The sequence below is a fragment of the Orbilia oligospora genome (genome assembly GCF_000225545.1).
Source record: "Orbilia oligospora ATCC 24927 unplaced genomic scaffold scaffold00043, whole genome shotgun sequence".
Lineage (NCBI taxonomy): Eukaryota > Fungi > Ascomycota > Orbiliomycetes > Orbiliales > Orbiliaceae > Orbilia > Orbilia oligospora.
This window is the reverse complement of record NW_011645600.1, coordinates 1,250,636-1,278,182: the sequence shown is the minus strand read 5'-3', so window position 1 is coordinate 1,278,182 and position 27,547 is coordinate 1,250,636. Positions and strand designations below refer to the sequence as shown.

Genomic DNA, 27,547 nt, shown 5'->3' with positions numbered 1-27,547 from the left:
ACATACAAGATCTTTTTCTACCAACTTTTTTTACCCATTAATCTTCTTTTTACTTTTATTTCCATATTCGTTTCCTTGTACATATTAGAATCATTGGGGTTAGTTCAACACCTGATAGAGGGGAAGCTTGCGGTCATATCCTATAGCAATTGCCATGCATGCAGTATATTTCTTCTCGTTTTTACATTTTCTTCGCTTCTTTTTTCATTTCTATTATCAAGACATCGAGGAAAGTCTTGAGTATTGCATATTATACATATACACATATTCCAACCACATGTCATGTTTGGTTCTCTTTTTTCTTGTCACGAAACTTCAAACAGATATCAATGATAATCTTTTAATCTCGATTGATCTTTCAATATTACATTCCAGAGCGGGTTAAATGTATAAAAAAAAAGGAACAGACGATCATATATATATTTACAAGGTCATAAAAGTATAAAAAAAAAGTAAATTTCGAACCCGAGCACGCAATGCAATCTTAACGCCAATGCTCCCATCGATGAGTGAATGAATGAATGAAGCAACAGATGAATCAACGGGTGAATCAAGCAGACTGTTCTACAACGGCGCCTGATACAGGACACTTCATCCCTGCAGTTGCAGACCCATGCGAAACTGGGCAGCCCCCGGTGACAGCCGGTTTCGGCTCCCTGACAACGTCTCCAGTTCCGAATCGCTCGTATTTCACGTTCTCGGCGGACGCCCCCAAGTTAACAAGGATGTCCTTCAACTCGACCATAAAGGAGTCTGGTCCGCAAATGAAATACTGGGTATTAGGGTTGTCCAAGTAAAGGTCGGCATTTCGGTCCAAGCTTGGTAGGTCTAGCTTGCCACCGAGGACTTTGTAGTTGTCAGAATCACCAGATAGTGTTAGATCTCTGTTGTAGACAACAGCGTGCCAGTTCTTCTTTGTCTTCATGACGGCCTTTAGGTGGTCTCCGAAGGCATATGCGCTCTGGCCACGGGTTGCGTGGATCCATGTAAGTGGTCTTTCGCTTCCATTGTCGACGAGAGTGTTCAACATGGCCATGAGGGGGGTAACACCGACACCACCGGAGATCAAGACGACTGGGGCTTCAGGGTTGGCTTCAGAATCAAGGAAGAAAGATCCACAGGGGAATGTGAGGTCGAGGGAATCTCCCTCCTTGACGGTATCATGGAGGACGTTCGAAACCCAACCGGGATGAGCTTGCTGGCTGGGATCCTTAACGTCGACTCCGTCGATTCTCTTAACACTGATTCTATAGTATTCGGGATTTTGACTTGTGGACAAGCTGTATTGACGGCATTGTTTCCATTCTTGTTGTGGGACGGCGACTTTGACGGTGATGTATTGTCCTGGCTTGTATGTCTCTACTGGCTTTCCGTCCTTTGGCTTGAGGTAGAAACTGGTGACTTCGTTGCTCTCCTTGATCTTCTTTTCAACGGTGAACTGTCTCCAGTCACGGTTGGCCTTTTCCTTGTAGATCTCCTCCTCACGGTTGATCATGATGTGGGCGAGTTGCCAGTAGCATGCACCCCAGGCGTCGATGATTGCGGGTGTGGCAGCATCTCCAAGGACCTCCTTGATGGCTTCTAAGAGGTACTTTCCGACGATGTTGTAGTGAGCTGGTTCAATGACCAGGGAAGCGTGCTTTTGGCAGATCAATTCGACAGTTTCACTATTTTCAAACCGTTAGTGACTATTCCTTTTTCATATATGCGGGGTGCATGAAGCAAAAAAAAAAAAAAAACTTACCCTAGGACAGCAAGGTTATCAATATATTTAGCATAAGCTAATACGGACATCGCCAAAGCTCTGGCCTGGTGTCCATTTTGTTGATTGGTTTGGTTGAAGATTTCGTGCAAGGCCGGGATGTCACCATGCATGTTCTTGTAGAAGGTTGAAGTAATTGTTACACCGTGAACCTCGAGAACTGGTGCTGTGGACTTGACGATAGCAATCTGCTCCTCAGTTGGAGGAACCATAGGAGGAACAACTGATTCGGTCATTTTGAATTTTGGATGAATAATCAATGAATCGATATTGGAATATAATGTCTAGATCTATAAATTGTATAGATATAAAACTGAAGTTGCTTGGTAATAGAATTGCTCAGATGCTTTCTGAATGCTGATGATGAATACAAACCAGACAATTGGGTCTCACGGGGAGCCCTCTTTATATGTCTATTCAATCCATACTTTCCTCTAGAGATCTCCATTGCAAAGTTGTCGGACTCGACAAATCCGAGGAGACGCGGAGACGATCTGGAGAAGCCCGCAAGGGTCGTTGAAAAGAAAAAAAAATATTAAAAAAACTTCCGTCTGGAACATCGCGGGTCGGGCACCATAGTTAGCCACTGTTTGGTAATAGAAACTACGGTTTCGCGAAGTTTACGAGAATGAACCGGGTCAGAAACCATAGAAGGAAGCGCACAGAATGTGCAGCTGAAGTAAGCGGATCAAGGGTTATTCCTGCGGTACACCGTACACCAGACCCTACTAGGGTGGTTTTTTGCCTCGCATGATGTTGTCGAAATAGGTGAGGCGTGGGCGTGAGCTTGAGTTGTGGTGTGATATTTTACTGATCCACTGATTTTTTTCGCGGGGCTGTCTATTTCCGCGGAGCGACTGTTGCAAATGCGGACGACTTGATAGGGCAGCAGCTTCACAACTTCGGTGCCCTACCAGGGATCAGGCCGAATTTACATCATTAGGCGTGATATCTTTCAAGCTTTCTTTGCCCTCTTCGACATTTGCATCCGCGTGGTTAGGTTTCTCCACTTGAGCGAGCTGCGCTGCGAGGCCGGTAAGTACTAGTGATAGCCTATGTAAGATTTCCCTAAGCTAAGTTTGCCTCGTCTGTAATCCGACTGAGCTGCAGAGTCGACCTACATACTAATCACATAGCTTGTTTTTTGGCCGCAGCTTCTATGTGGGGGGTTTTCGAGGATTTCTCGGTGGGAATCTTACTAGACCAATGGCATATGCTCGAATTGATGCCATTGAGTTCATCCGGACAGTCATGACTATTCGATGGACTTGCTGAATACCCAGTTGGGCATTCGATGTATAATACCCTCGCTTATCCTTGAAATAGCCACCACGCATGCTGCACCGGTCGACTCGCATTTGCACTGCCATCTTTCTAGAACACTTTTTTTTTGTTAAAAAAAGAGTCCAAGCTTGTCTTGTCGCTTTTCCTTCCGGAAGTGGTTTAAACTACCCATTGCACATTTGGAGGAGTTCCAAAAACCTATAAACTGTCCATTGAAGGCTCAGATCATGACAATTAATGATGTTCATCAATCAATCATTGTACCCGACTTACCTTGATTTTAATATTAGGAACTCTATCTTTGAATTCGAATTACTATTTTGTCCTTTTTATTCTAGGGGTCGCTACCTACATGCACCTACATGCGGGGGCCTAGCTTGAAGGCTGGAATGCTATAATGTTCAAGCGCCGCAGGACATATCGGCACAGCTACAGATATCTAGATTAGAATATAGATATTTAGTTGATATGATCAAGAAATTTTCCTTTGAAAATCTACACGAAGCCCCGAGGATGATAGTTCATTTCCGGCCAGATATTCATTACCAATCGATATTGATATCATATCGATTATCTTCGAGGTATACACGCAGAAGCCATGAATCTAGAGTACGAGAGATACGTGCCGCAGAGAGATTACATTGCATGCATCAAAATATTACCCAAATAAGAAGTAGAGGTTGTTGATCTTCGACCCCAGCATAAGTTACACGAGATCGAGCTGAAATATTTAAATGCGGGGCAGAGATAAGCTATCGATATTGATATCGGTAGCTCCATGCAAGGGTGGATCTCCTGATAGAGCTGAGGTCATTGACTTTTCTCCTGCGCAAGTTATCTTTTAACAACTTCGGTGTGGTATCTTGGGGTAAAACAATAAGGTCTTCAAATTTGTTCGAAAGATTTTGAAATAGTGAGATTTCTTTCAAGTCGTTATCAGCGATACGACCACATCGAGATCCGTTAACCGGCTAACGGTAGGTGATATGGTTTGCAATTGATTATGAGAGCTGAAAGCTTAAAACAATCAGCATAAGGACAATTTCAAGATGTTAACAATATATACACCATTATTGAACAAATTTGATGAGAATTGTCAACCACAATTTGCTTGGATCAATGTGTACTGTCTGGGGATATTATGAAAGCAATAAGACCTACTGAAATTAAATGCGACATTTTACGTCCTTATTACATGGAGACACGATTTAAACATTTCTGACACTAGGTAATAGTATAGTATCACGTCAGAGACGCATGTATGCGGGGGAAAGAGGCGATTAATATCGACCAGGAGATTTCCATGGATCCATGCGCCGGCGCCCCAAGCGATCCATCCCTGTGTGAATCGACATGACCATGCATGTATTGGAAAACTACCTCCTCGAGTACTCTCAAAAATGCTAATCCCGGGTGTGTAGCTTATCCGCGCCAATAACCAGCAAAATGGTCACACGGGCAGCCATATTCACCATACTTATGCTAATAGCATATCCGACACACTCCTTCAAGATAGCATTTCACGATCCGCCCATTCCCGGCGGCCCTCTAGATTACACAGAGTATTCACCGCGAACCGCCTACGAATGCCACAAAATACCACAGGACAAAAGAACGGGTGAACAAAAAGTCGATGATATCGTAGTTCAGGTCGAATCCAAGGCTATTATGTTGCTAGCGTTCTATGCAGTCTCAAAAAACCCTCAGGATGGGCCTTGTTCTAAACAAAACCTCCAGATAGTAGCGTTATTTCCCAGTAATACGAAGAAAGACGTGGAACAGCACTTCACACCCATTTGGCCAAGACTTCAGTATTGGAGAAGACTTCAACCAGGTTCAGACGACTGGCAACAAATGGGCAAACCTAAGATGGATGCAGCGGATGTAGTAAATAGATCGGGTTCCGGTTGGATCACTGAGAAGAAGGAAATACAAACACGCCTAATTCAAAATATTAATATCGACCCGGAATTATTCCAACTAGTTCAGCAGAATACCCAAGTGGCACCGCAAGAAGGCATGAACTTACCTACAATGGCATCGATTAGTACCCCATCACAACTTGAAGAACTATTCCAACAGCAAAACTACCGGCCGCCGTCTCGAGTTCCAGATCCTAAAGTCCTTAAGGACCAAGTATTTGAATTGGCTGCCCAATATAAAACTCATGCTCTAAAGGCGAACCCAAACCTCAAAATCGATCTCTCCGAATATGAGCCCAAGCTCCCCGATTTAATGGGCTTGCAGCAATATAAAGAAGATATCTATTTGGAGGGCCTCGGACCGCGTAGTTTTACGGACTACCTCAGGGAAACTGCAAACAACCAAAGGACTATCGGAGAAAAGGGCGGATACATGCCAGTGCCTCTTGGAATACGTCACCGTTTTAATGGCAAGAAGTTGAACAGGCTTGGGTTCAATGTTGTACCCATGAAAGAACTGAAACATGAGCTTGCTCGCCAGAAGGATCCTCATAGATATCTCAAAAGATTTGCAGGAATGGGAAGAAGTGATCTTATAGGCCAATATGTTCCTCCAACTTCCGAATGGGAAGGAAATGGTGGGATGATGTCTTTAAATACTGAAGTTCAATCCCCTAGAAGGGTTCAAATGGTGGAGGCTGACGGGGTTGAAGCAAGAGTTCAGGACTTTACCGATCTAAATGGTGATTTGCAGAAGTTTCTAACAAAAGAGGAGCTACTTGCGAGCATTGAAAATTGATATGGAAAGGCCCAATGGGGATATAATTACAAAGCCTCCTTAATATCAAGTGATAAATTGTAAACTGGATGCGGTGGAATATACTTATATAGTATGAAAATCTGGCGAATGGATATAAAACCGGAAAACTGGCTATACTCAGTATTCGGGACGTCCGGATGAAAGAAGGTCGATTCGATTCTACAATATCAATGAGCTCATGAGATCATAAGATCCGCCCACATCACGGCTAAGAATCTCTTTCGTATCGTACCTATATATTCTCATCTATGTTTACGTGTATATACCCTAGGATTGATTCCGGGCTACTTTTTCCTAAAAATGATCTGATTCCCCTGTTTTCTGTTCTAGACTTTGGCTCTTACCGGGGTCTCAATTTCGCAGTTGAGTTACAGTAAATTCAAAACCTTTAAAATTATAGCACCGGAATTCAATTACGGGCCCCCCAAGCTTTATTTGACGGCCCTAAAATATGTGGTAAAAAGTATGAAGATATCACAGGTACCCTCTTCAGTGCATGAATCTTTATTGATCAAGGATTCCAACTAAGAACAGCACGCGCGTGAGAGACACATCTGCGCCTGGTCTCGAGGCTAGTGAGAGACCACAAATCAAGAATGGCGTGTTGCATGCAGCTTTTGAATTTTCCAACAAGATGGATGCTTAGCGGGTTTGAGATGACTAACCCTCCTAGGTCCAGGCACGGCGCGATTGTGGGATTACTAACAAGGACCTTCAAAACCGAAGTATGCAAGGTGGCGTCAAGCTTCAGTTGAGGGCAAGGTAACGAACTTATAAGCGGTCAATAGATCGTGGAACAGAGCCGAGTCGCTTCCAATCCAACGACCGAATCAAAATCAATTGATGTACGCTATTACACCATAATCACAATGCCAAAATCGACGCTACCGATGGTCGCAGAGCTCCTGGCACTCACTGCTTCCTCTTATGTGGTATCGCAAGGCCTTAAGTCGTACATGAATGAAGTAAGTCACGATCAATCAGCCAATGGGCCTCAATTTGCAGACCTGACATTTTCTTTTCTCTAAAATTTTTAGAAACCGTTTCTCGATGTATTCGACGTTCCTGTCTTTATTGACGTCCTCCTGTACAACGTATTCAAAGTTCCAGCACACATGGCGTGGAACGTCTTTCTCGACGATATGTTCGATCCGAAAAAGCCTTCTCCAAAGAAGAATGAAAAGGATGAAAAAGATAATATTGCCCGAGTCCCTAAACCACCCACAAAAATTGCATGGAAGTCTGTTCTGGTAAAACTTTTCTTCAACCAAACGCTTTGGAGCGGGCTTGTCAACGCTTCGGTTATTGCTTTCATGTCCTTTAGACGGCGGACTAGGGCAGGGACAATGAGCTACGAAGATGTGTACGGCGACCTTCAACGAGGGTTTTGGCCATTATATAAAGATGCTTTGAAAGTTTGGCCGTTGATCAACATGGTCGCGCTCGTGGCTTTCGATGCCATGCCCAGAATGAGATTCTTGACTATCGCCAACTTTTTCTGGAGCGTGTATCTTATCTTGGTGGTTACCTAGGAACCTAGAAATCCATCTTGTAATATAGAATATTAGAAATCTAGAATGGAAAGAGCAAGTATATCTTGTCTTCGAATATTCGTCGTGCTTTGGGATTTCGAGGTCCGGGGTTCGGTAACGGAAGGCGGGGAAAGAACGATACCAAATTTAGGCCGGCTAAAGCGGCTTGAACCGATATCTCCACCATAGATATAGATCACGTCACACATATCCTTTTTTGCCTTGATGCAACGTCCTTCTGCAGCACAGTAATTGGATTACTGATCGCATTCGCCCGGCCGAATATGCGAATTCATGAATCGAGACTAAAATGAGAACGAGTAGGTGGTCAAGAAAGCTTAAGCAATTGAAACATGCATAGGCGCATCGGAGCGAACGCAACAAGCCTCTACCCGGGTGGAGCTGGTTTGAATCCAAAGTTAACTGTATGGAGTATCTAGAATAATTTTTGAAAGTTGAAACTTAAAATTTTTTTGGAAGAAAAGAAAGATATGTATAAATGATTAAAAACTCGAACTCACGGGTATATAAGCAAAGAACAGGCAGCTTGGGCTTGCGCATATGCGCATGCCTCCGATCTACTATGGGCCATGCTGAAGAATTTTATAACTTGGTGAAAGAAAATAAAGAGAAAAAATACATGGCGTGCAGCAGCTGTTCTGCTAGTCAGCAGGTACTCTCGCCACCGATGCCCAAACCGTCGACGGAACAGCTGCAGACCTGCACCCAACTTGCCCATTTTGTGCAAGGGCTCTCCTGCATCCAGCATCACCAATGTCACCCAAGACCAGGGTTCTTGGTTGATTGATCGCATTTTAAAGACTTTGACCATTGAGGGAACACAGATGCCGCTATCCTTGATCTTTATAGCTCGTCATATGATACTATGTATTTGCTATACAACCGGTAGAAATGATGGCCGAGTCCGAAGCCATAGCGCTATCGCTATCATAGAAATCATATTTTCGGCAGTCATGGTGGGAGTACACTAGCTATATAAAGCGGCTGGCACTCCGCCAGCTTGTGTAGATACCTGGAACGCGTAGCACCCCTCAGCACACAGTAATATATTTCAGCTGTGCATCTTCCCGACATCGTATCTTCTTCAAGATAAAGGATTGTGCTGAAGAAACCCCTTGGCCTAAATACCACACAACACAGGCATCGTTAGCTCGATTAAATATCAATATTAATATGCGCTTCACAGTTTTCGTAACAGCAGCTTTGGCTGCTTTTACTATGTCGGTAGAGGCAGTTCGTAACCTGCAAAAATTCAAGGTTCAAACTAAAGTTATCGAAGGGAACCGAAAGTTTGATGGGCTTTGGGGTATGTATAACTGTCATTCCTTAGACCTAGACCTAAAGAGAGAGAGAGAGCTCGGGTTACGAGACGATGCATCTATAGCGGGTTCGAGGACACAGGTAGCTGACAAAAATACTAGCCTCTCTATATCATACCGGAGCAGGCACAGCAGATGTCTACTTCCACAACAACCGAACGGCTGCATTTTCAGCCTTTTTGAACCATACCCAATTCCAATGGGTGTACACCGGAGTCTCGCAGATTCCGTACGCACTAAATCTTCAATACCAAACCTACGCCGCCTGGGGACCTCTCGAAGTCTCTCCAGGATATGGCTCTGACTACTACGGGAAAGGGTTTGTGTTCAAGAACGGCAACCAGATTGTGGATAAATTTGAAGAATGGACCGGTTGGTTGGGTATGTTCTAAAATCGCCTGTCCAAGATGCTATGTGTGTTGCTACTGACGGATAGAACTGGTTTATAGTTTGTGATTGGTGGCATCAGGTTCCGCAACTTTTTTGGACCCAGATCGGGGCCAAAGTGAAAGTGATTCCTTCTTGTGCAAAAGTCCAGCTGATTGCAAGAACATAAAGTTGGAGAGGTTACGTATTTTTTCGGGCTAGGCTGGGTCGGTTGGATATCGGGACTAGCACCGCGGCACCGTGATTCGATGGGAACCTTTTTTTCTTTCTATTCTATAAATCTGGTTATCGCGAGAGTGGTGTGAAGATAGGAGAAATATGGAAGAGATAGTTGTAATTAATTCCTAGGCATTTGGGATTCTTTTGAGTGATATCCAAATTTCCCGCTTGATATAACTTCTTGTTTACGAAATCATTATATAACGGCTTGGGATTTAACAATGAGATAAACTTCACTCCGCCTTCCGAAAGAAACAAGAAACATTAGGTATACGATGGAAAATGTTGGGTATAGCCCGGCCATTGGCATTGCAATATTGCCCTTAATTAAGCTTGACTATTCGATCACATTTCGAAGTTTAGCAAATTAATCACGAAGCCCCCCCCGTGTTGTCTCATAAGCTTATATCTGTGTAGCGAACAAATTCTATAAGCTTACTGGCATAATCTTGACTTGTAATGCATTACCCGTAATCATAACGTATAGAAAATTTTGTTCGATATATTCCGTTACAATGTTAGTGATTGTATCTAGAGATTCGGCTGTACCAGCGCTGTGTGGAAGGTCGATGGTGTAGTATTGGATACCCCTAACGTCAAATGTGCCACTCGTATGGGCACATGCATGATATAGCATATGAGGGATGGAATTCTTAATCTTGTTCAAATTTCGGGTCGTAGAGTTCTCCATAACGTTACTGAAAAGGTTTCAAAATGGGGAATAGGGGGTCGGGCCGAAAGATGGGTACGCATGTAGGTACAGGGATATATTACTTCGCAACAAAGGAACAAAAACTCGCCGACAGACATACGAGAATAATTGACATGGATCAAGCGATATCTGAAAGAGATTATGGAGTTTCGTGTTGTATCTAGTTATTGCCGCAGATGTCCGGGTATTAACCAAGCCATAGCCTTTGGTGCATGTGGACTAGTAACTAGTCTCCTGTCATCCCATCAATCACACAGATTTGACACCTGCACACCTCTTCACCCGATACCCATCATTCCTCATTCATCATTTCCATTTTTCGGCGGAGGGTTAAGTTGAGAGGGCGGCTTGAAATCCTATCTACATACAAACCCCGTGTGGTATACAAATTCGTCACCAACGTCACATCTATTGAGCTCTCGGGACGTGGGCGCAAGTTGCGGCCTGCTAGTGAACCCCTCATATCAGTTGATTGGAAGAAGTTGAGCTCATGAGGCTGCGCCTGAGAGATCCGACCTAATTGAAGTATAGTCCTATGGGCTCAATCCACCTTGGCCCAAATTTGATATGATGAGGGTACCCAGGTAGATATAGTGCGGCACGACCTGGATACTTGAAACAGAACTGTGATATTTACCATTTCGTCTCGAGGTTACTCTTTGGTTCACCGAGGGCAATGGCGAGCTCTTTTCTTGCTCATCTTGCGCATCATGCCTGAGTTCAGACTCCCGCCTAATATTTTGCCAGCCTGTGGCCGCGTGGTGGCTTCTCTTGAAACCATCTTCAGGATTTTTCTACTAGCTTCGATCGATCGGCTGATACCATTTTAGACGCTTAGAACTCTGGGAAAACAAAGAAAACATCGATTACATCCGATTATTCCCTTTTTTATTCTAGACTTCTGACGTCGCCTTTGGTGCCATTGGATCCTATTGAGCCTTGCGGACAAGTTAGAACCGACTGAGCGTCAAGCACAGACTCTTGGCTTTAAGCTGCCGAGAACCGGGGTCTAATTTACCTGCAGGGTCATTGTCTCGACGGCTCCGCAGTCCTCAAATTACCCCTTTTTAGGTGGGGACTTTAGACGAGCATTCCCATGGCCAGCCAATGGAGCAAACATGGGCACTTCCCATTTAAGAAATTGCCCTGATTGATTGGCAACCCTAAGCTTTTAGTGAAAAAAAAGAGAGACCTGCATTGCTAGCGACGTTGCTGGCGACTATTCAGCGTTTGTATCTTTAGACCAGCGCAAAACTACAGATTGATCGACAGAGTCATGGAAGAGTATTCCAGAGGGAAAAATGCGGCACTCAGTAATCACTGCAGTTTTCAAATTGAAGCTGTGGTATAGTAGAGCATGAGCATATGCGCATTTTGCCTTTATGCTTTCGTATAGATATCTGATCTGACTACATTTAATACATGAGCATACGCACAGGTACCTAGGTATGTACACATGATTACATGCATCTGTTGGTCCTCAGCTCCAAATTATGTCTCGGTTGCATAGCTTGTGGCCTATTCCCCGCTATCCTTTGATGTTGTAAAATTTATCGCAAGGATCCCTGCTATGGCTGAAAATAGTACGTTTCTATAAGGCTCTGAAGGGTTAGTCAAAGAATGGACCTCACGGGCTGTGGGCGGTTCAGGAGAATCAGTCAACGTCCTGTTACATGCATGCATGTTAATACATCCAGGCCGAACTCCGGGTGGCTCCGACTGTGCGAATTTAAATTTATATAAAAGGACATCGACGTCCACCTCCAATATTCGAACATCAAGGCACTCAAAGGTCATCATCACCGGCGTTTTTGGCCGCAGTCATTCTTTTGAATATACCTTTCTATTCATTTCAGTCATTCATTAATATAATATCTTTACACAATGCGCGGCTTTCAAGTCGTCCTTTTCGCCTTTGTGGCACTATTTGCAACTGTTTTTGCTATTCCAGTAGAGGAGGACCTTCATGAGCGCAACTATTGTCAGTATCACTATTCTCCAAAGTGATATATAACTATTCCTCTAGACTTGATCTTACTAACACTGAATATAGATATGCAACCTGAAATTCACACCGTAATCAAATATAAGACTAGGACCACGACAAAGTGGGCAACCAAGTACAAGACATTGGTCAAGACACAATCTCACTGCACAAAGACACTCTCTCGCACCACCACCAAGTATGCAAAGACTCTCACCAAGTATTATACCAAGACCGTTAAGTCTGTCTCTGTCTCTACAACTTGCACAACCAAGACCAAGACTATCAACCATACAAGCACCAAGACTGTCGGTCCCACCAAGACCCTCACCGTGACCAAGAACTCGGTTTCAACCAAGTCGGTCACTGTCACCAAGCCTGCTGTGACAAGCACTGTCATTAGCACCGTCTATGGCGGCGGCCTTGCCACTATCACCGAGACTGTCACCCTTGGAGGAGAGGCTGTCACTTATACCGTTACCGAAAATGGTCAAGCTTCTACCGAGACTGTAACTGTCGGAGGAGGTGAAGTTGTTACTGTCACCGAGGGCGCTCCAGCTGTCACTGAGACCGTAACCGGGGAGGCCAGCACTGTTTATATCGAGCCAAGTGTATGCGGAACCACCACTGAGGAACCATCAGTAGAACCTACACCGGAACCTACTTGTGGTGGAGACGACCAAGAAGCCTGCCCAACTACTGAGCCTACCGGCGAACCTACCACTGAGCCTACAGCCGAGCCTACAACTGAACCCACCGTAGAGCCCACACCTGAGCCAACCACCAGCCCTTGCGGTGGCTATGAACAAGAAGCCTGCCCAACTACCGAGCCTACAGTTGAACCCACACCTGAGCCCACAACCAGCCCATGTGGTGGATATGAGCAAGAGGCTTGCCCAACCACCGAGCCTACAGGAGAGCCAACCACTGAACCCACAGTTGAACCTACACCAGAGCCTACATGTGGAGGATATGAACAAGAAGCCTGCCCAACTGCTGAGCCAACTACTGAACCCACAGTTGAACCCACACCAGAGCCTACATGTGGTGGATATGAGCAAGAGGCTTGCCCAACCACTGAACCTACCGTTGAACCTACACCTGAACCCACACCGGAGCCTACATGTGGCGGATATCAACAAGAAGCCTGCCCAACCACTGAACCCACTGCCGAACCTACTACCGAACCTACAGTAGAGCCAACACCCGAGCCAACCACTATCCCATGTGGTGGATATGAACAAGAGGCTTGCCCAACCACCGAACCCACAGGTGAACCAACTACTGAGCCCACAGTTGAACCTACACCAGAGCCTACCTGTGGCGGATATCAACAAGAAGCCTGCCCAACTGCTGAGCCAACTACTGAACCCACAGTTGAACCTACACCAGAGCCTACATGTGGAGGATATGAACAAGAAGCCTGCCCAACAGCCGAGCCCACAACCGAGCCCACCGTAGAGCCCACTCCAGAGCCTACATGTGGCGGGTATGAACAAGAGGCCTGCCCAACTGCTGAGCCAACTACTGAACCCACAGTTGAACCCACACCAGAGCCTACATGTGGAGGATATGAACAAGAGGCCTGCCCAACTGCTGAGCCAACCACTGAACCCACTGCTGAACCCACACCAGAGCCTACATGTGGCGGATATCAACAAGAAGCCTGCCCAACAGCCGAGCCTACCGTAGAGCCTACTCCAGAGCCCACAACCACTGAGCCCCCAGCTCCAACCAACACTTGTGGCTACACTGGAACCGAGGAATGCCCATCCGGCCCACAGCCAACTCTCCACCCCGGCAATGACGAGTGGGTCGTCGTTGGATGTTACACCGAACCCGGATATGGCGCAAACGTCTTGCCAGCTCACAAGCACGAAGTCCAAGACTTGACCGTTGAGAAGTGTTTCGCCCGCTGCCACGAGAAGGGTTACCTCTTCGCTGGTGTTGAAAACGGAACGTAAGTTTATCTTTCCAAGCAAATCAACGTTTGAAATATAAAAAGATTAAATACTGACTCGAATAATTCTAGTGAATGTTGGTGTGACAACAAGCTCGCCGAACACGGTGGTGCTTTGACTTCTCCTGAGGTCTGCAAGGCTAAGGCCTGCGGTGGTGATTCCACATCGTACTGCGGTGGAGAGGAAGTCATCTACGTCTACAAGCACGAGTGCAAGGAAGATACCCCAGCCCCAACCACAACCACAGCCCCCCCACCGGGCCCTACATACTAAGTGTCCCGAGTAGCTAATATTTGAAGCTACTGTGTTGGAAGTGTGATTGTTTTGTTATCTGCTTTTAGGGCGTATTATACCCTGTACTACATACTGTAATTTTTAGTTTAATCTACCTGGAAGATACGTCTTTCATATCAGATCGCTCCTATCTATCGATTAATCGTCCCGTACTGTGAATCGCATATACAATAACGTTAGAATCAAACATCGACAAGATACCAACTAGCATAATATACGTTGTATTTTGATTCAAAGTTGTGTTGCAGCTGCTTGTGTCACCAATACCTGATGATCACTGCTTATCCTGGAACAGACCTCGTATTATAACGCGCATGCACACAGACCTCGCGGACTCGAGCTCCAATGCAATGCAATGTAATGTTATACGTTAATGCATTTCCTCGGAAATCTTACGGTGGCTACTGAAATATCGAGCCCATACGACCGGCCCAGATTCAATCGATAAGCACTAGTCTAATCCGCTTGTCAACCGTCTACCAAGACCTTCTGGCTTTCCTCCAACTTCCAATTCGAGATCTTTGACGGTTTAATTTACACAACCCCGTGCCGCCATTGCATTATAGCCCAGTCACTGTTCCTGCGTCATTATTAACTAATGACTAGTATATTTACCACCAAGGATTGCGCTCCCCGTATTTTTTCTCCCTTGTTGTCCTCTTCGCTTCAAGTTCACGGATCAGTGGCAAAAGAAGGGTCTTAAGGAGAGCGGGGTGGAAAAGGGAGTGGCTAGACGAGAACAGCTGCCTTGTAGACATGGGGGTCCTGTTATTGGAAGATCATTCAAGCCTTTGTTGGAAGCTATGGTCGTCGATTTACTCGGTTACTCGAGTCCCGTTACGAGTTTCTGCGGTTCGTTCGTGATATGCTTGTACACAGCTGCACAGTACTTGCAATTGATGGGTGAGATAGGTAAGTATATACTCAATCAATACGAGACGAGGTTTTATCAGTTTAATTCACTTTGATGACATGTGAAGAAATATATATATTCTATTCAAGAAGCCAGTTACCGTTACAAGTCCATATTTCAGAAACAGGTCAATACTGAAACCAGGTATCAGAGGACCCGACATAACCGACGTTCGCATGAACTTGCTTCATCAAACCGACAGAATCCGGGTCTTCGAATTCACAACACAAAAAGCTCCCTTTATGGTCTTTATCCATCCAGGTTCATGACGGCCCCCTTCGAAAATGTTTCCGCATTTCACAATCATTTCAAACATGTTGACACAAGAAACAACTGAAGCTCTCGCCTCTTCCCCCACCGATTATCAAAAATGAAGATTAATGTTAGGCTGCTTTGGGAGGGTGCTTTTTAAAACCACCTCGGTAACTTCCTGTTAGAGTCGGTGGCTGTAGTATACGAGAGATTAGATCGATGCATGGAAGCGGAAGGCAACCAGGGGTTTGGGAAAGCAAAAAAAATAAAATAAAAATAAAAACGAAAAAAAAAATATAACAGCCTTTGCCGCACAGCTACTCTCTGACTCCGAGCTCCCGCTAAAAGCGAAATCCATCCAAAACACGTCAACATCAGATCTCCGTATTTTGGGCTGCCTGATATATATATCTCTTCCTCTTTTTTGCAGTGTTGGTAAATGCGAATAGGAGTTTTATAAATTGGTTTATTTTTTTTAACTTATTTGATCACATTTCCATTCGAAAAGAGATTGAAACGAAACGAATGAGGATTCCATTAGAAGTAGTGATGCCACAGAAACTGAAATACACTCTGCTACCAAACTACTTTTTTGCCTCCATGGATCCATCGGCATAGAGCTACCTTCTAGAAAGGGATATGAACCCATTAAAGCCGCTTGGCCGCTTAAGCCGGTGGTCTCCCAAGCAATAACATGTTCATGATTACACTTAGCTTCCCTCATGGCCAAAAAAAAAAAACCGATAACGCAATTAATGAGTACCTGAAGCCTCCCCTGTGCCCTGGTCTAGCTCGACCATGCTTTTCTTGCCGAAGCAATGGGAATTAATGGAACCTAGCGATCGCATGATGTTTCGCTCCCAGCTGGCGTGTGGGATGCCGAACCTACGGCCATGGATGTTCTTGGTTCGGAGTCGAGTCTGGGCATAGTAAAAAAAAAGCATGAGATGGAAAGTAAAACCCTGAGGACTTCCTTCCTTTCCCTTGCCTTGCCTGCCTTTCTTCTTCTTTGAAGGTGATAAGTGTTTTTGTTTTTTGGTCCTTTGGTTTTCTTTGGGGGTAGTCTTTTTTCTTCTTGATTTCAGGGTCCTTCTTTGTTATTAGTTTTTGTGGTGGAGGGTATACCTTGAATGTCTTCGGTTCCCCTGTATACGAATCCGATATCGATATAACGATATAACGGTGTCAATGAAGCTAGGTTCTCGACCAGCGGCCCTCTTTTCAATATCGAGAAACCCAAATTGTGCAACAACAGCGACAACAACACCAAATAGATACCCTTCAAAGTCCGGAAAGGTGTCTATAACCGTAAGGATACGGACAAATATTTGCTTCGCGCTTGTAATATGGCAGCGCGTTTCTGCAGTGAAGAATACTGGACCCCATGGAACGGAACGGCTTATAGCTGGGTCGGCACCGGCCGGACAGAGAGCATGCTCTTTGCATGCACACCATATAATCCGGATGTATATGCGCCGATATGGTATAATAGATTAGGATTGGTTATTGTCTGCATATCAAACAGCCTTGCGAGTAAGTAATCTCAAGATATACAACCCAGGGTAGGGGATAGTGGGATCCAATTTGCTGACTTGGTAATTAATTGGGGCATTAGTAATAGCGATAGCTTTAAGAACATATTTCCGGTGGAGGAAATTGAAGAAATTTGGGAAAGATGATTGGTGGTTAGTCGCTGCTGGTGTAAGGATGAAATCTTTGTTTCAGAGTTCTTTGTGTTAGATTGCGGGAACTAATGAATCGGATTCTGGGAATAGATCATACTTACTTGCGTATACTTTCCTACTTTGCTGGTTTCGAACAGAATGGGAAGTGGGTTATTTGTTGAAAATATACCGTTTGAGAGTGAGTAGATGTTTATTCTGACTACCTCCACGGCATAGAATATGCACTAACCATTACCCGAGTACATAGATAGGCAAGCCCTCTGGCTGGTAGGTTAAACTTTCGAGAGCATATGGCGTGTCGAATGCGAGTCAAATAGCTAATGCTTTGATTTCTTAGTCAATGTCAGGTTGGGCATTTTACTTTATTATAGCCTCCATGATCAAAGTGGCCACATGCATGTATTATCTACGAATAATACCTGACCACCGAGCCCGTCTCCAGCACTTTGTCTATGTCCTATCTTCGGCTATAATGGTTTTAGGGCTGGTCGAAGCCGGAATCTGGGTCTTCAATTGCTCTCCCGTAGCGGGTAATTTCATCTACAATATCGAAGGGACGTCTTGTCCACCGGTGGATAAGGCACGATGGAGTTGGATTATTTTTAGTACGATTGTGGATGGCGCGGTTTTGTGGATTCCTTGGAGGATCTTGCAACAGTCCGGACTTCCTCCTGCGGAGAGACGAGTGTTAAAGTTGGTATTTGGAGCGAATTTGTTAGGGACTTTGGCGTGGTAGGGTTTCCTCTTCAGGGTTCCGTGGCTGGTGTCAATGCTAATGTTTATCTTTTTGTAGTATCGCCAACGTTTATGGTGTTATGACTTTCGAAGGTTCTGCTTTCACAGATCCGTATGGGCGTACTGGAGACGACTTCACCCATTCCGAAGCGGCTTTTATTCTCATCAATAACGGGGAGGTATTGATGTATGTTATCGGGGCGTGCTTTCCAGTTTTATCGCCATACCTAGTGTCGCTTGCTCGGTCTCATGTTGGATCGAGACGTAAATCGACAACAATGCCGTCTTGGAGAGTTTCACCAATCGATGCCCATCAGTATGCAAGAAGGGAGAGTAACGCGAAGAGGTTGGGAACCGAATACCCCGGCCTTGGGACAGTAATCGAGAGCGATGAAAGAGCAGTCGACGAACTAGAGGAGAGGAGAGTGGGCACAGGAACGACCATGGCAGTGCCACTGACCCCGGATTTTGGTCCTGAGGGTCTAGGGCTGTTGAAGAAGACCAGCGACGGCGGCTTCAGCCTGAACATTGACATACCGCGGGAGACACATGTGAGAGCCAGCAGCGGGAGCAGTGGCAGTAAGACGTTGTCTTTATCGCCTATGAGGGATTTGGACTTGGAAAGAGGTCTGCTATAGAGGAGGAGGGGCGTATGACCTGATACCCTGGGTTTTTTGATGTTGCAATGAGTGACTTGGCTTATTGTGAATTATTACTCACAAAAATGCTGATATTAGTTAATAATTTCGTCCTTTCGGAGTTCATGGGCTATGGGCAGGAATAATTGTCTTTTGTTATAATAATCATGCATATATCGATATATCGCGACCAATTGCTCGCATCTAATAATAATGATTAGGGTGGGGAGGCAGAGTTTATGAAGCTTGCCCCATCCACCATCCATACATCAGACTGAGTCAGCTATATGATCTCATGTCAACTGAATGTAACCTGTATTATTCGAAAACTCTCCAACCAGTAAACTAAACCGGCAGTTAGCCACGTTGGATCGCCGTTATCCCGGTCAATGCGATGACAGTGAAAGACGTACAAATGGAGCCTGGAATTGTTTTTTCAGCCCTACACTATCGCAAATGTGGCTTGGCGTAGACGGTTTCCGAAAGAGATGAAAGAATAGCCGGCCGTAAAATCGGTGTACATATGCTGTGCAATTGTCAGACGGGTACCTTGTAATACAACCTATCAGGTAAATGCTGCGAGTGCCGTACAGCTGTATCGCGGGTCGCAACTTTGAGTTTTAGTGCTGACTTGACTTAAGACCTTGTGGTTTCGAAGTTTAGAGTATCTCGAAATAACTCTCACATAGCTAAGTAGTTTGATTGTCAGATATGTCGGTGTCTTTTGCGAAAACCTCAAATCTTATCATGATAGGCCAATCCTTGGAAGTCAGATGTCATGGTAAGGAAGGAAAAGTGAATCCGACATATTATGTTCAGAAGTTGTATTCTCAGCACCAATCCTAAGCCCTGCAATTATAGGAACCGCCCAAAGCTACCGAATCAAACATCGATACTGCCACCACCATGTTCCAACATTCCTTTCTTTCCATGAAAGTCGGGGTTCGGAAAGATCAGACGGAACTGTTGTTCGTAACACAGCCTCCATATGCCAAGGGAAATAAATTAAGTCGCTCAGAAACCGGTCCCAAAACGCAAGATTGTTTCTGGTGAATAAGCACGCAAACAAATTTTTTCCTCGATGTCGAAATGTCCTGTTGGATTTTTGTCAGTCAACGCCAAGGCACACGGCATTCGAGGGCTGAAGATCTGGAGAATCTAAGAGGCCTAGAGGTTAACTAGTACTATAATGTACTTTGCATGCTGATTCAGCCGCCCTACCAGGCAAGAAGAAATGTGTAGGACCGAGATATATTCTTTCGATATGGATTCTGGAAGTGCAGTTTTGGATACGGTTAATACTCGTGGCGTATGTATTCGCCGTTCAGGAATAGAACTCGGTGGGGCAGGGGAGGGTTGCCGAGTTTTTTCGTTGGCCCGTATTGCGAAGTTTCGCTTGGGTATTGAGTAGATTGGATGCCTGAACATCCATGAATCTATGAAAGTAAGTAAGTACTTACCTAAGGATGTATGGGCCATACGGAAAAGTGCGAAATGGTCCAGTGTTTTTTCTTGTCGAACCTGCGCCATGCACGTTGACAGAGATGCATGCAGAAGGGCCTGGTCTCGCGACCGCTGTTATGTAACCATAATCTAATCGGACTGGCTTAATTCCATGAATTGATGATTTTCATATGTATTCTGAGATAGATGTTGGCGTGGTACAGACTTGTACAAGGCTGATAATACAGAGGAGAGCTTTTCCAAAAACGCAGTTGCTCTTGGGTTGCAATTGCTGGCGACGGTGGGAAACATCCATGATCCCGACATTCGACCGCTAGCTATGTATGCTAACTAGTAGCTGGTTGTTGCTGGAATTCGTTCGCCAAAGACGGGAGGCTTATTTCCTTTTTTCCCTTTCTAGTTGGCTTCTGATACGTATTTGGTCGGAGAGTCACTGGTGGTGTCGCAGGGGAGCCTTGAAGCTTAGCTGAAGGTATATACTGGCAGAGGTCATGCGTGGACAATTCATGCGCCATCGAAGGTTGAGGCACAACCAGAACCGCAATATTCACTAAGAGGTAATCGCAGACTGCCTAATTATGGGTTCTTGCGAGGAGGAATGGGCGCGAAGGGGAAGAAAAAGAAGAGAAGCTGAATTGGAAGGATAAAAGGAACATCATCGCCATCAACTTCTGATCAACTTCAATCTCAACTTCACCTTCGAATCACCTTCACCTTCGAATCACCTTCACCTTCCTCGACTTCCCATCACCGTATCAATCTAATATTAATCCATCCGTGACACAATCTCCCCCAATTGCACCTTCGCAAGCACTTTTTGCCTCTTCCGTCTCCTCGGCCTTGTTCCCTGCAGCTCCAATTTGGCCGCCCAATCAAGTTGATTCCACCTGCTTTCGCAACTCGACTGGGATCTTTGGCCGCAAATACCAACCGCTAATTGGCATCTAATCTCCCAAAGCCCGCTAAGGAAAGCTTAATAACACAATCGACACTCAGTTCGAAAAAGAACCATTTCGATTAACTAATTAGCAAGTTAAAAGAGAAATTCCGATTGTGAGTAATGTTCCTTTTAATAGCCAAAACTATCATTTTATCGAAATCCCCCAGTGCACACCTCCTTGCCCTTCCCGAGACCCATACTATGTGCTATGTATAGCCTATCGGTCGAGAATTCCGCGACATGTCAGTTATACACATGGACTTCGTATTCTACCCTGGGGGTAAGAGACTCGAATACATGGCGGGGGAGACACAAAATTTAAAATATCAGTCGACATTCCGATCTGGGAAACAGCGTTCTTGCCTGCATGTTCTTTCCTGTGTACCTGTCCAAACCTTTCTGTCTTGACGCAGACACACCCCCAGGCTAAGACAGCCGACCAACCGCCTGTCCTCTTTCGGGCTTGGATTCTACCTTGCAAAGCCAAAAACCCGCTCGTGGTGTGCCTGGCAGCTGAAACCTGCCACTGGGAGCCCCATGCCAAACTGCAGAGGCACATACCCGCACTGGAGCGAATTCCTGGTCGCCCTTCAGATTAAGGGGAAGAAGAGCGCCCTGCACCACCAGTGCCAGACTGAATTGGTTCCAGACGATACAAAACTGGCGCCTGCCCCCAAGCATTCCATTTTCTTTCCCTTCTTTCCCTCTTTTTACCTATCACCAACCGTCGTTTTTTTCCCGCTCAGTCATTCATTTATTTACCAAAGACTCTACAGTGTAGTCGTCGTCCGCTCCTTAGCACCCTCAATCACGATCTTAATACCACAGACTTCCTCACCAGACTTAGATTAGTCAGAATCCAACACTCTCAACAACAAAAGAAACCTCATCAACAACACAACAACACAATTCAAGATGTTCACCAAGGTCTTCACCACTTTGCTCGCCATCTCGGCCTCTGCTTTGGCCTACACCACCCCAACTGCATTCAATGAGACCTCGAACCCGATCAAGACTCCTGGCTCTAGCAGCGTCGTCCCAGTCGGACAGCCATTCGATATCACATGGGTTCCAACTGAGGCTGGAACCGTCACCATCCTCCTCCTCCGAGGACCCTCGAAGAATATCCTTCCGCTCTACCCCATTGTCGAGCAGATTCCAAACAGTGGTTCCTACAAGTGGACTCCAAAGGTTGATCTAGAGCCTGATACCACCCACTACGGTATCCAGATCATCATTGATGCCAATGGTCAATTCCAATACTCCACCCAGTTCGGTGTCTCCAACCCCAACTACGAGCCACCAACCTCCTCTTCTGCCGTCTCTTCTTCCGCTGCTGCCACCACCTCTGCTGCTCCAACCACCACTGATTCTTATGGACCTGAGGAGACCACCACAAGCTACGAGACTGTCTACACCACAACCAAGTCATCTGTCACCTCTTTCATCACTGTGACTACCTCCTCCGCCCCATACGAAGAGCCCAGCACCACCTCCACATATGTTGCCCCAACCGTGACCTACGTCCCACCATCAAGCAACGGAACTACCTCTTATGTCCCAACTGGCACTAGCAAGCCAGCAATCAGCTCTGCCCTCCCACCTGTCCCATCGCAGACCGGTGCTGCTTCCTCCGTCAAGGTTGCCAGCGGTCTCCTATTGGGTGTCGCCGGTGTTGCCGCCATGCTTTTGTAAACTTCTCCCTTTAAAGCAAAAGACAAAGGTCTCTACTTTTGTTTTCCTTAAGGAAAGGAAAACGGTAGCCTCTCTTTCTCTTTTATTTTTTCCTCCCCAAAAAAGTATACGGCATCATTAATGACAATCATCATATTCGGGTGTGCATAAACTAAAATTACTGCTTGTGGGCTTGCTTTTGTCTTTTTGGGCATACAAGGGATTTTTCTGCTTCTGTTCCTTTTTCTTGTTGTTTCGCTGTTATTATAACAGTATCGTAGTGTGCATACATATCTGCTTTTTTTGTCTTTGACCTCTCCCAAACGGCGCTCTTGTATTATATCCCTCCTCCCTTTGTGGAGGTTTTCCTTTTTTTTCAATTATTTATCTTTCTTTGTCTTCGACAAATTCCTTAGTTAATTTAATCATTAATTCTGGAAATCAAAATGCTTAAAAAAAAGGCACTGAGTCACGAAATGTTTTTAACCTCGTGTATCTAGGGCCTTTTTTCCCTTCACTTCTTCAAACCCCCCCTTTTTAAATTACACTTTTGTCCCTCTGTCACTATCGCCAATGATATTTTCATTCAAATCCGAACAAACACCGTAGAAATTATAGAACCCGAAATTACAATAGTGATGATATATACTATCGAATATAACTTCTTAAACCTCCAATTTTGTATTTTGGCCAGCTAGCTATAGTTCGACATTTACTTATCGGTTTGATCCGAACCCAGAGTAATCTTTGGCCTTCTCCCCATAGGGGTTGACAGTCCTCGACGCTAAAAATGGCACCAATAGGCGCCTGCATTTTGGAAGGGAAAAAAAACATGCCTCCTATGAGATGAGAGAAAAGGCAAAAGCGCAACTTCGTGCCACCCAGTGGTAAAATTACAACGGGTTTCTGTGCCACGCACATACGTAGTACACCGCACACCACACAGCACCACAAAAAAAACAAAAAACATCACGATTTTAACCTCCCATTAACTTCCTCACATTGAAAAATTAACTTTTTAAATACCCCGCCAAATTCTACAAAGATAAGTACTAAGTATGCGAGTTATCTCGCCATCTGGCTCCGAGATTAATGAATACGCCGATAAATGAAGAGATTTTCATAGATTTTTACCGTTACCCCTGTTTTGACCTTCAAAATGGTCATGTGACCTGGTCATTTCCGAACCTGTGCAGACGTTCTAGATTATATCATACGATGATGACGTCGAGATAGCAGTGCAAAAGAAATACAAGCTGATCTTCTCGCAATATCCTCTAACCCTTGGTTTCCAAACTATCTGAGATTGACCCCCTATAATTGTGCTGTGATTCAAAAATGGTTTTTTTTTTTAATATATTTTTTGCAGTGCAAGTATACGTATAATATCGATTGAATGCAATAACAAAAGACTAATTCCACATTGCCTCTTATCGATTCGAAAAATTGAACAGATTGACAGATTCCTAGATCTGCAAATTGCCCCCCCAAGTTGAAAAAAAAGTCCCTTGGAATCGATCGTGACGTGCAGAGAATCTGCATTCAATCGTCATTTCTCCCCAGGAATACGTCATCAATCAAAGACATGCGAAACTATCACTCCGTCCCGCTAGCAAAGACAACTGCAAAGGTATAAACATGAAACTAGACACTCTCGAAGTATTAGGAGTTAAAACGGTAGAGCCCCAGCCGCTTGAGACTACCCTAAGAAAGTGAAACAGCGCAGATGTTATTAAGGAAGTGAAAATCAAAAACCAACATTCCACAACTTTTTGATGCCCGCGATGTATCGTAGCACAAGCACTTTTAACAACTGGTACTATCACCCGCATTCATCCCCCCCAACCCCTCTGATTCTTCCTCACTCTCCTCGCCCTCAGCGCGCTTCTTCCTTCGTCTCAAGGAAGTCAATGAGAGCTTTGCCTTGAGTTTTTCGCGAGCTGATGCACCGGATTCCGAACCACTTGAAAGTGTGCCTGATATTTTCCGCCGAATGGATTTTAGGCGTTTGGCAAAGCTAGATGAAGTCGGGGTAGTTATCCGTTCAGGGGAACAAGGCTTCAAATCTTCGAGATTCGGTGGAAGGGGTTCGCCTGATGGCCAAGAGTTTCGGTTCGGATTTTGCGTCTGCTTTGGACCTGGTGTCTTCCCTGCATTCTTAGTGCGCATGCTACTATCACTTTCTAGTTCATCCGACGAATGATTAGTAGTATATGAAGCACCATCGTTCGCTTTACCGCCCATGTGATAGCCGTTATTCTCCGGAGTTTTGTCGGCTTTCTCCAAAACCTTCGTTTGGTTAAAAGTAGAATATTGTCGGACGCCTTGAATTCCTTTATTAGTACCATCATTCATCTGTGGCGATTCCGAGTAATCTGGTTGTCGAGAAATGGCAGTTTGAGGAGGTATATGAGGTGGGACGACTTGAAGAGCCATCGCTGGCTTGCTCGCTTGTTGGAAACGAACATCGTTCTGATTTTGGTTCAGTGAACCCGCTCCGACTTCTTCTTCTTCTTCTTCTTTTTCTTCGTCATCTGTCCTATCCCTCTCATCTTCTTCCTCAACATCATCCATTTCTTCATCGGCACCAGAATCATCAATTGTAGGATCATACCCTTCCCTAGCTGCCAGGGCTGTGAGTGAGTAGGCGCGGTTCATGAACTGTTGTTCAACCATCTTTTTCATCTCTTGCCAGGCCTTTTGGTTCCTTTCGTCCACAGTTTCCTTTCTGTTTCCCACATACCCATCGATGACGAGATCTTTCAACTTGAGCTCCATTTGTTTCATAACTTTGCTAAAAGGAACCTCTGCATCGACGCTCATAACTTTCCCAAGCTGTCGATAATAATGAGTGACGATTGCAACCTCTTTGCGATGTTTTTTGAGGCGGGTATTGAATGTTTCAGCTAGTTCTTCTAGATTAGGCTCAATCATCCGGGATCTAGCATCTGACATCATCCGATTAAATGCAATTTCGTCGTCGCACAAGAATTCTATGACCTGGTCGCATGGTTGAAGGACGCTTTCAAAATATTGGGCACGGTCAAGACCTCGCGGAAACCCATCGATGACAAAAACTTGTTTGAAGCCCTGAGACATTTCTTTGACTATCTCAGAAATCAACATCGAGGGAACCATCTTGTAGGGCCCGAGAAGGCCTTTGGGAAGCATATCATTCAAAATATCACGATAGGGGCTTTCAGGATCCTCGCGCTCCTGCTGGAGAATCTCCGCAACACCAAGATAGTGAAAGTTAAATCTTCCGCATATTGCTTTGGCGACTTCCGTTTTTCCCGAGCCCGGAGGGCCGACAATATAGACTATCACGATGCTAGGATCTCTATCCTTGAAGTCTTTGGCATCGGATTTCCTTGAAACCTGTAGAGTCTGAGGATTCTGTCTTAAAAGTCCTGCCATTGGCGGGATAATGTTTTCCGGGCGTAGATGAGGCGCATATCTCAATATATTAGAGTCAAGATCGTTGTAATGAACTGGGTTAATCATTGGCATAAGACTTGGATTGGGAGGTCGAGACTGAGATGTGTCGGCGACATAATGGGGGTACTTTCGTTCCCACCCTTTTTGAAACAATAGAGAAACGAGATCTTGAACATCTTTCTCCTGCTGGGGAAGTTGCTGGGTTCGGCCGTCATTGTCTTCTCTTGACTGATCCTGGCCGTATTGAGATATACTAAGGATGACATCGCGAGGTACACCCAAGTCTCTAAGGAGATCATAGGCTTGTTTCGCTATATGTAGTATCATGTCAGTCAGCACCTGGCAGATAATTATACTGCCCCTGTTTAAAAGGTAGCACTACGTACTTGTCATGAGGCTGTGGCCCTCGAGAACGGCGTCAATATTATTCGTAGCAACAGAGCCCGGGATAGGTACGACATTTAGCCTGCGACTGGCTTCCTGAAGTAGCTCGGAAGTATCAATTGGTGCCGAAGGCGGGTCTGAGCGCCCTGCTGATTGGTCATTGGGTGCATCCATATCGAAATCCCGAGGGCCTGACAAAGCCTTGGTCGCACAAAGATAAAGAAGCCAAATAACTAGATGCAGTTGCAATATAGATGAATACGGTGGCGTAAAGGAAGATCGATGAAGGCTTTAGCGTAAGGAGAAGCATGAGATGAGATGAGATGAGATGAGATGATGATATATCTACGATTGAGGTTAATTATTATGCGGAGGTGGTTCAAGCAGGTATCAGCTGGAAGTAGCTCTTTCCAATCGAACCCAACACAAAATTGTTGGCATTATAATATTATATTACCGGCAATTTACTGGCAATTCACAGGGCGTAGATGAGGGATGCTATATTACCTCAATATCGATACCAACGTGGGACTCAGGCCTGTAACTGCGGAGTCTGTGCCCGCCCCCCAGATTATGACTAACATGTTATTAAATCTCGCGTCAATCTGTGTTGTGTGTGTTATTTTAATCCTGGGGTCTCGCCCAAATTCAGTTATCAGTTTGCCGTTCTGATTGGCTGGGGCCATTCGTCAAGGGCCCGATAGGGATGGTTGGCTCGCTCATGCCTACATGACATGGTTCCTGGGCTGGACATGCCAACCATGTCCTGACGACAAACCTCGTCCTAGCATTCAAGTTGTGATTTTACCTTTTATATTTGATTGGCCCGAAGAACTCTGTAAAGTTTAAGAAGAAGAAGAAGAAAAAGATATATCGAGGAACAGTTGTTCCTAAGTCGCGGGCGCTAGTATAGTAGTGGTGAACACCCTTTACGGGTACCATGCTGGTGATTACGTATACACCATAATGTCATGTGTCTTGGAGGATTTGCAAATGGTTAGCAGTACAATGAGATCATGGGCCCCGTGAAGGCATTCGATTCATATTAACGCCAAGCTCTATTGCATTGAGATATAAATTATATCGGTTCAAATGTATTTGCTAGTGACATACCGCTTTTTAATTGACCAACATGCATGATATATGCACAGAAGTCTGAGAACCTATTGTATTGACTTGTTACTAATGATAATGTAGAATAAATAGA

The 27,547-nt window shown here is 45.0% G+C and overlaps 8 protein-coding genes across 8 annotated transcripts; 6 read left to right on the top strand and 2 right to left on the bottom strand.

The window, feature by feature from the left end:
- Positions 1–550: 550 nt before the first annotated feature.
- Positions 551–1,998, bottom strand: AOL_s00043g392 (uncharacterized protein; the record flags this gene model as incomplete). Its single annotated transcript, XM_011120878.1, has 2 exons — positions 551–1,667; positions 1,745–1,998. 2 exons carry the CDS (start codon positions 1,996–1,998, stop codon positions 551–553), a joined length of 1,371 nt encoding a protein of 456 aa, XP_011119180.1.
- Positions 1,999–4,492: 2,494 nt separating this feature from the next.
- Positions 4,493–5,767, top strand: AOL_s00043g391 (uncharacterized protein; the record flags this gene model as incomplete). Its single annotated transcript, XM_011120877.1, has 1 exon — positions 4,493–5,767. One exon carries the CDS (start codon positions 4,493–4,495, stop codon positions 5,765–5,767), a length of 1,275 nt encoding a protein of 424 aa, XP_011119179.1.
- An 890-nt stretch (positions 5,768–6,657) lies between these two features.
- Positions 6,658–7,320, top strand: AOL_s00043g390 (uncharacterized protein; the record flags this gene model as incomplete). The annotated part of the gene is made up of 2 exons (XM_011120876.1): positions 6,658–6,753; positions 6,826–7,320. The coding sequence occupies 2 exons, from the start codon at positions 6,658–6,660 to the stop codon at positions 7,318–7,320; spliced, it is 591 nt and encodes a 196-aa protein (XP_011119178.1).
- A 1,194-nt stretch (positions 7,321–8,514) lies between these two features.
- Positions 8,515–9,216, top strand: AOL_s00043g389 (uncharacterized protein; the record flags this gene model as incomplete). Its single annotated transcript, XM_011120875.1, has 3 exons — positions 8,515–8,647; positions 8,763–9,041; positions 9,110–9,216. The coding sequence occupies 3 exons, from the start codon at positions 8,515–8,517 to the stop codon at positions 9,214–9,216; spliced, it is 519 nt and encodes a 172-aa protein (XP_011119177.1).
- Positions 9,217–11,862: 2,646 nt separating this feature from the next.
- Positions 11,863–14,196, top strand: AOL_s00043g388 (uncharacterized protein; the record flags this gene model as incomplete). The annotated part of the gene is made up of 3 exons (XM_011120874.1): positions 11,863–11,959; positions 12,032–13,922; positions 13,995–14,196. 3 exons carry the CDS (start codon positions 11,863–11,865, stop codon positions 14,194–14,196), a joined length of 2,190 nt encoding a protein of 729 aa, XP_011119176.1.
- Positions 14,197–17,205: 3,009 nt separating this feature from the next.
- Positions 17,206–18,440, top strand: AOL_s00043g387 (uncharacterized protein; the record flags this gene model as incomplete). The annotated part of the gene is made up of 4 exons (XM_011120873.1): positions 17,206–17,245; positions 17,315–17,334; positions 17,405–17,799; positions 17,861–18,440. 4 exons carry the CDS (start codon positions 17,206–17,208, stop codon positions 18,438–18,440), a joined length of 1,035 nt encoding a protein of 344 aa, XP_011119175.1.
- A 3,319-nt stretch (positions 18,441–21,759) lies between these two features.
- Positions 21,760–22,539, top strand: AOL_s00043g386 (uncharacterized protein; the record flags this gene model as incomplete). The annotated part of the gene is made up of 1 exon (XM_011120872.1): positions 21,760–22,539. The coding sequence occupies one exon, from the start codon at positions 21,760–21,762 to the stop codon at positions 22,537–22,539; it is 780 nt and encodes a 259-aa protein (XP_011119174.1).
- A 1,785-nt stretch (positions 22,540–24,324) lies between these two features.
- On the bottom strand, positions 24,325–26,514 carry AOL_s00043g385 (uncharacterized protein; the record flags this gene model as incomplete). Its single annotated transcript, XM_011120871.1, has 2 exons — positions 24,325–26,267; positions 26,343–26,514. 2 exons carry the CDS (start codon positions 26,512–26,514, stop codon positions 24,325–24,327), a joined length of 2,115 nt encoding a protein of 704 aa, XP_011119173.1.
- Positions 26,515–27,547: the final 1,033 nt, after the last annotated feature.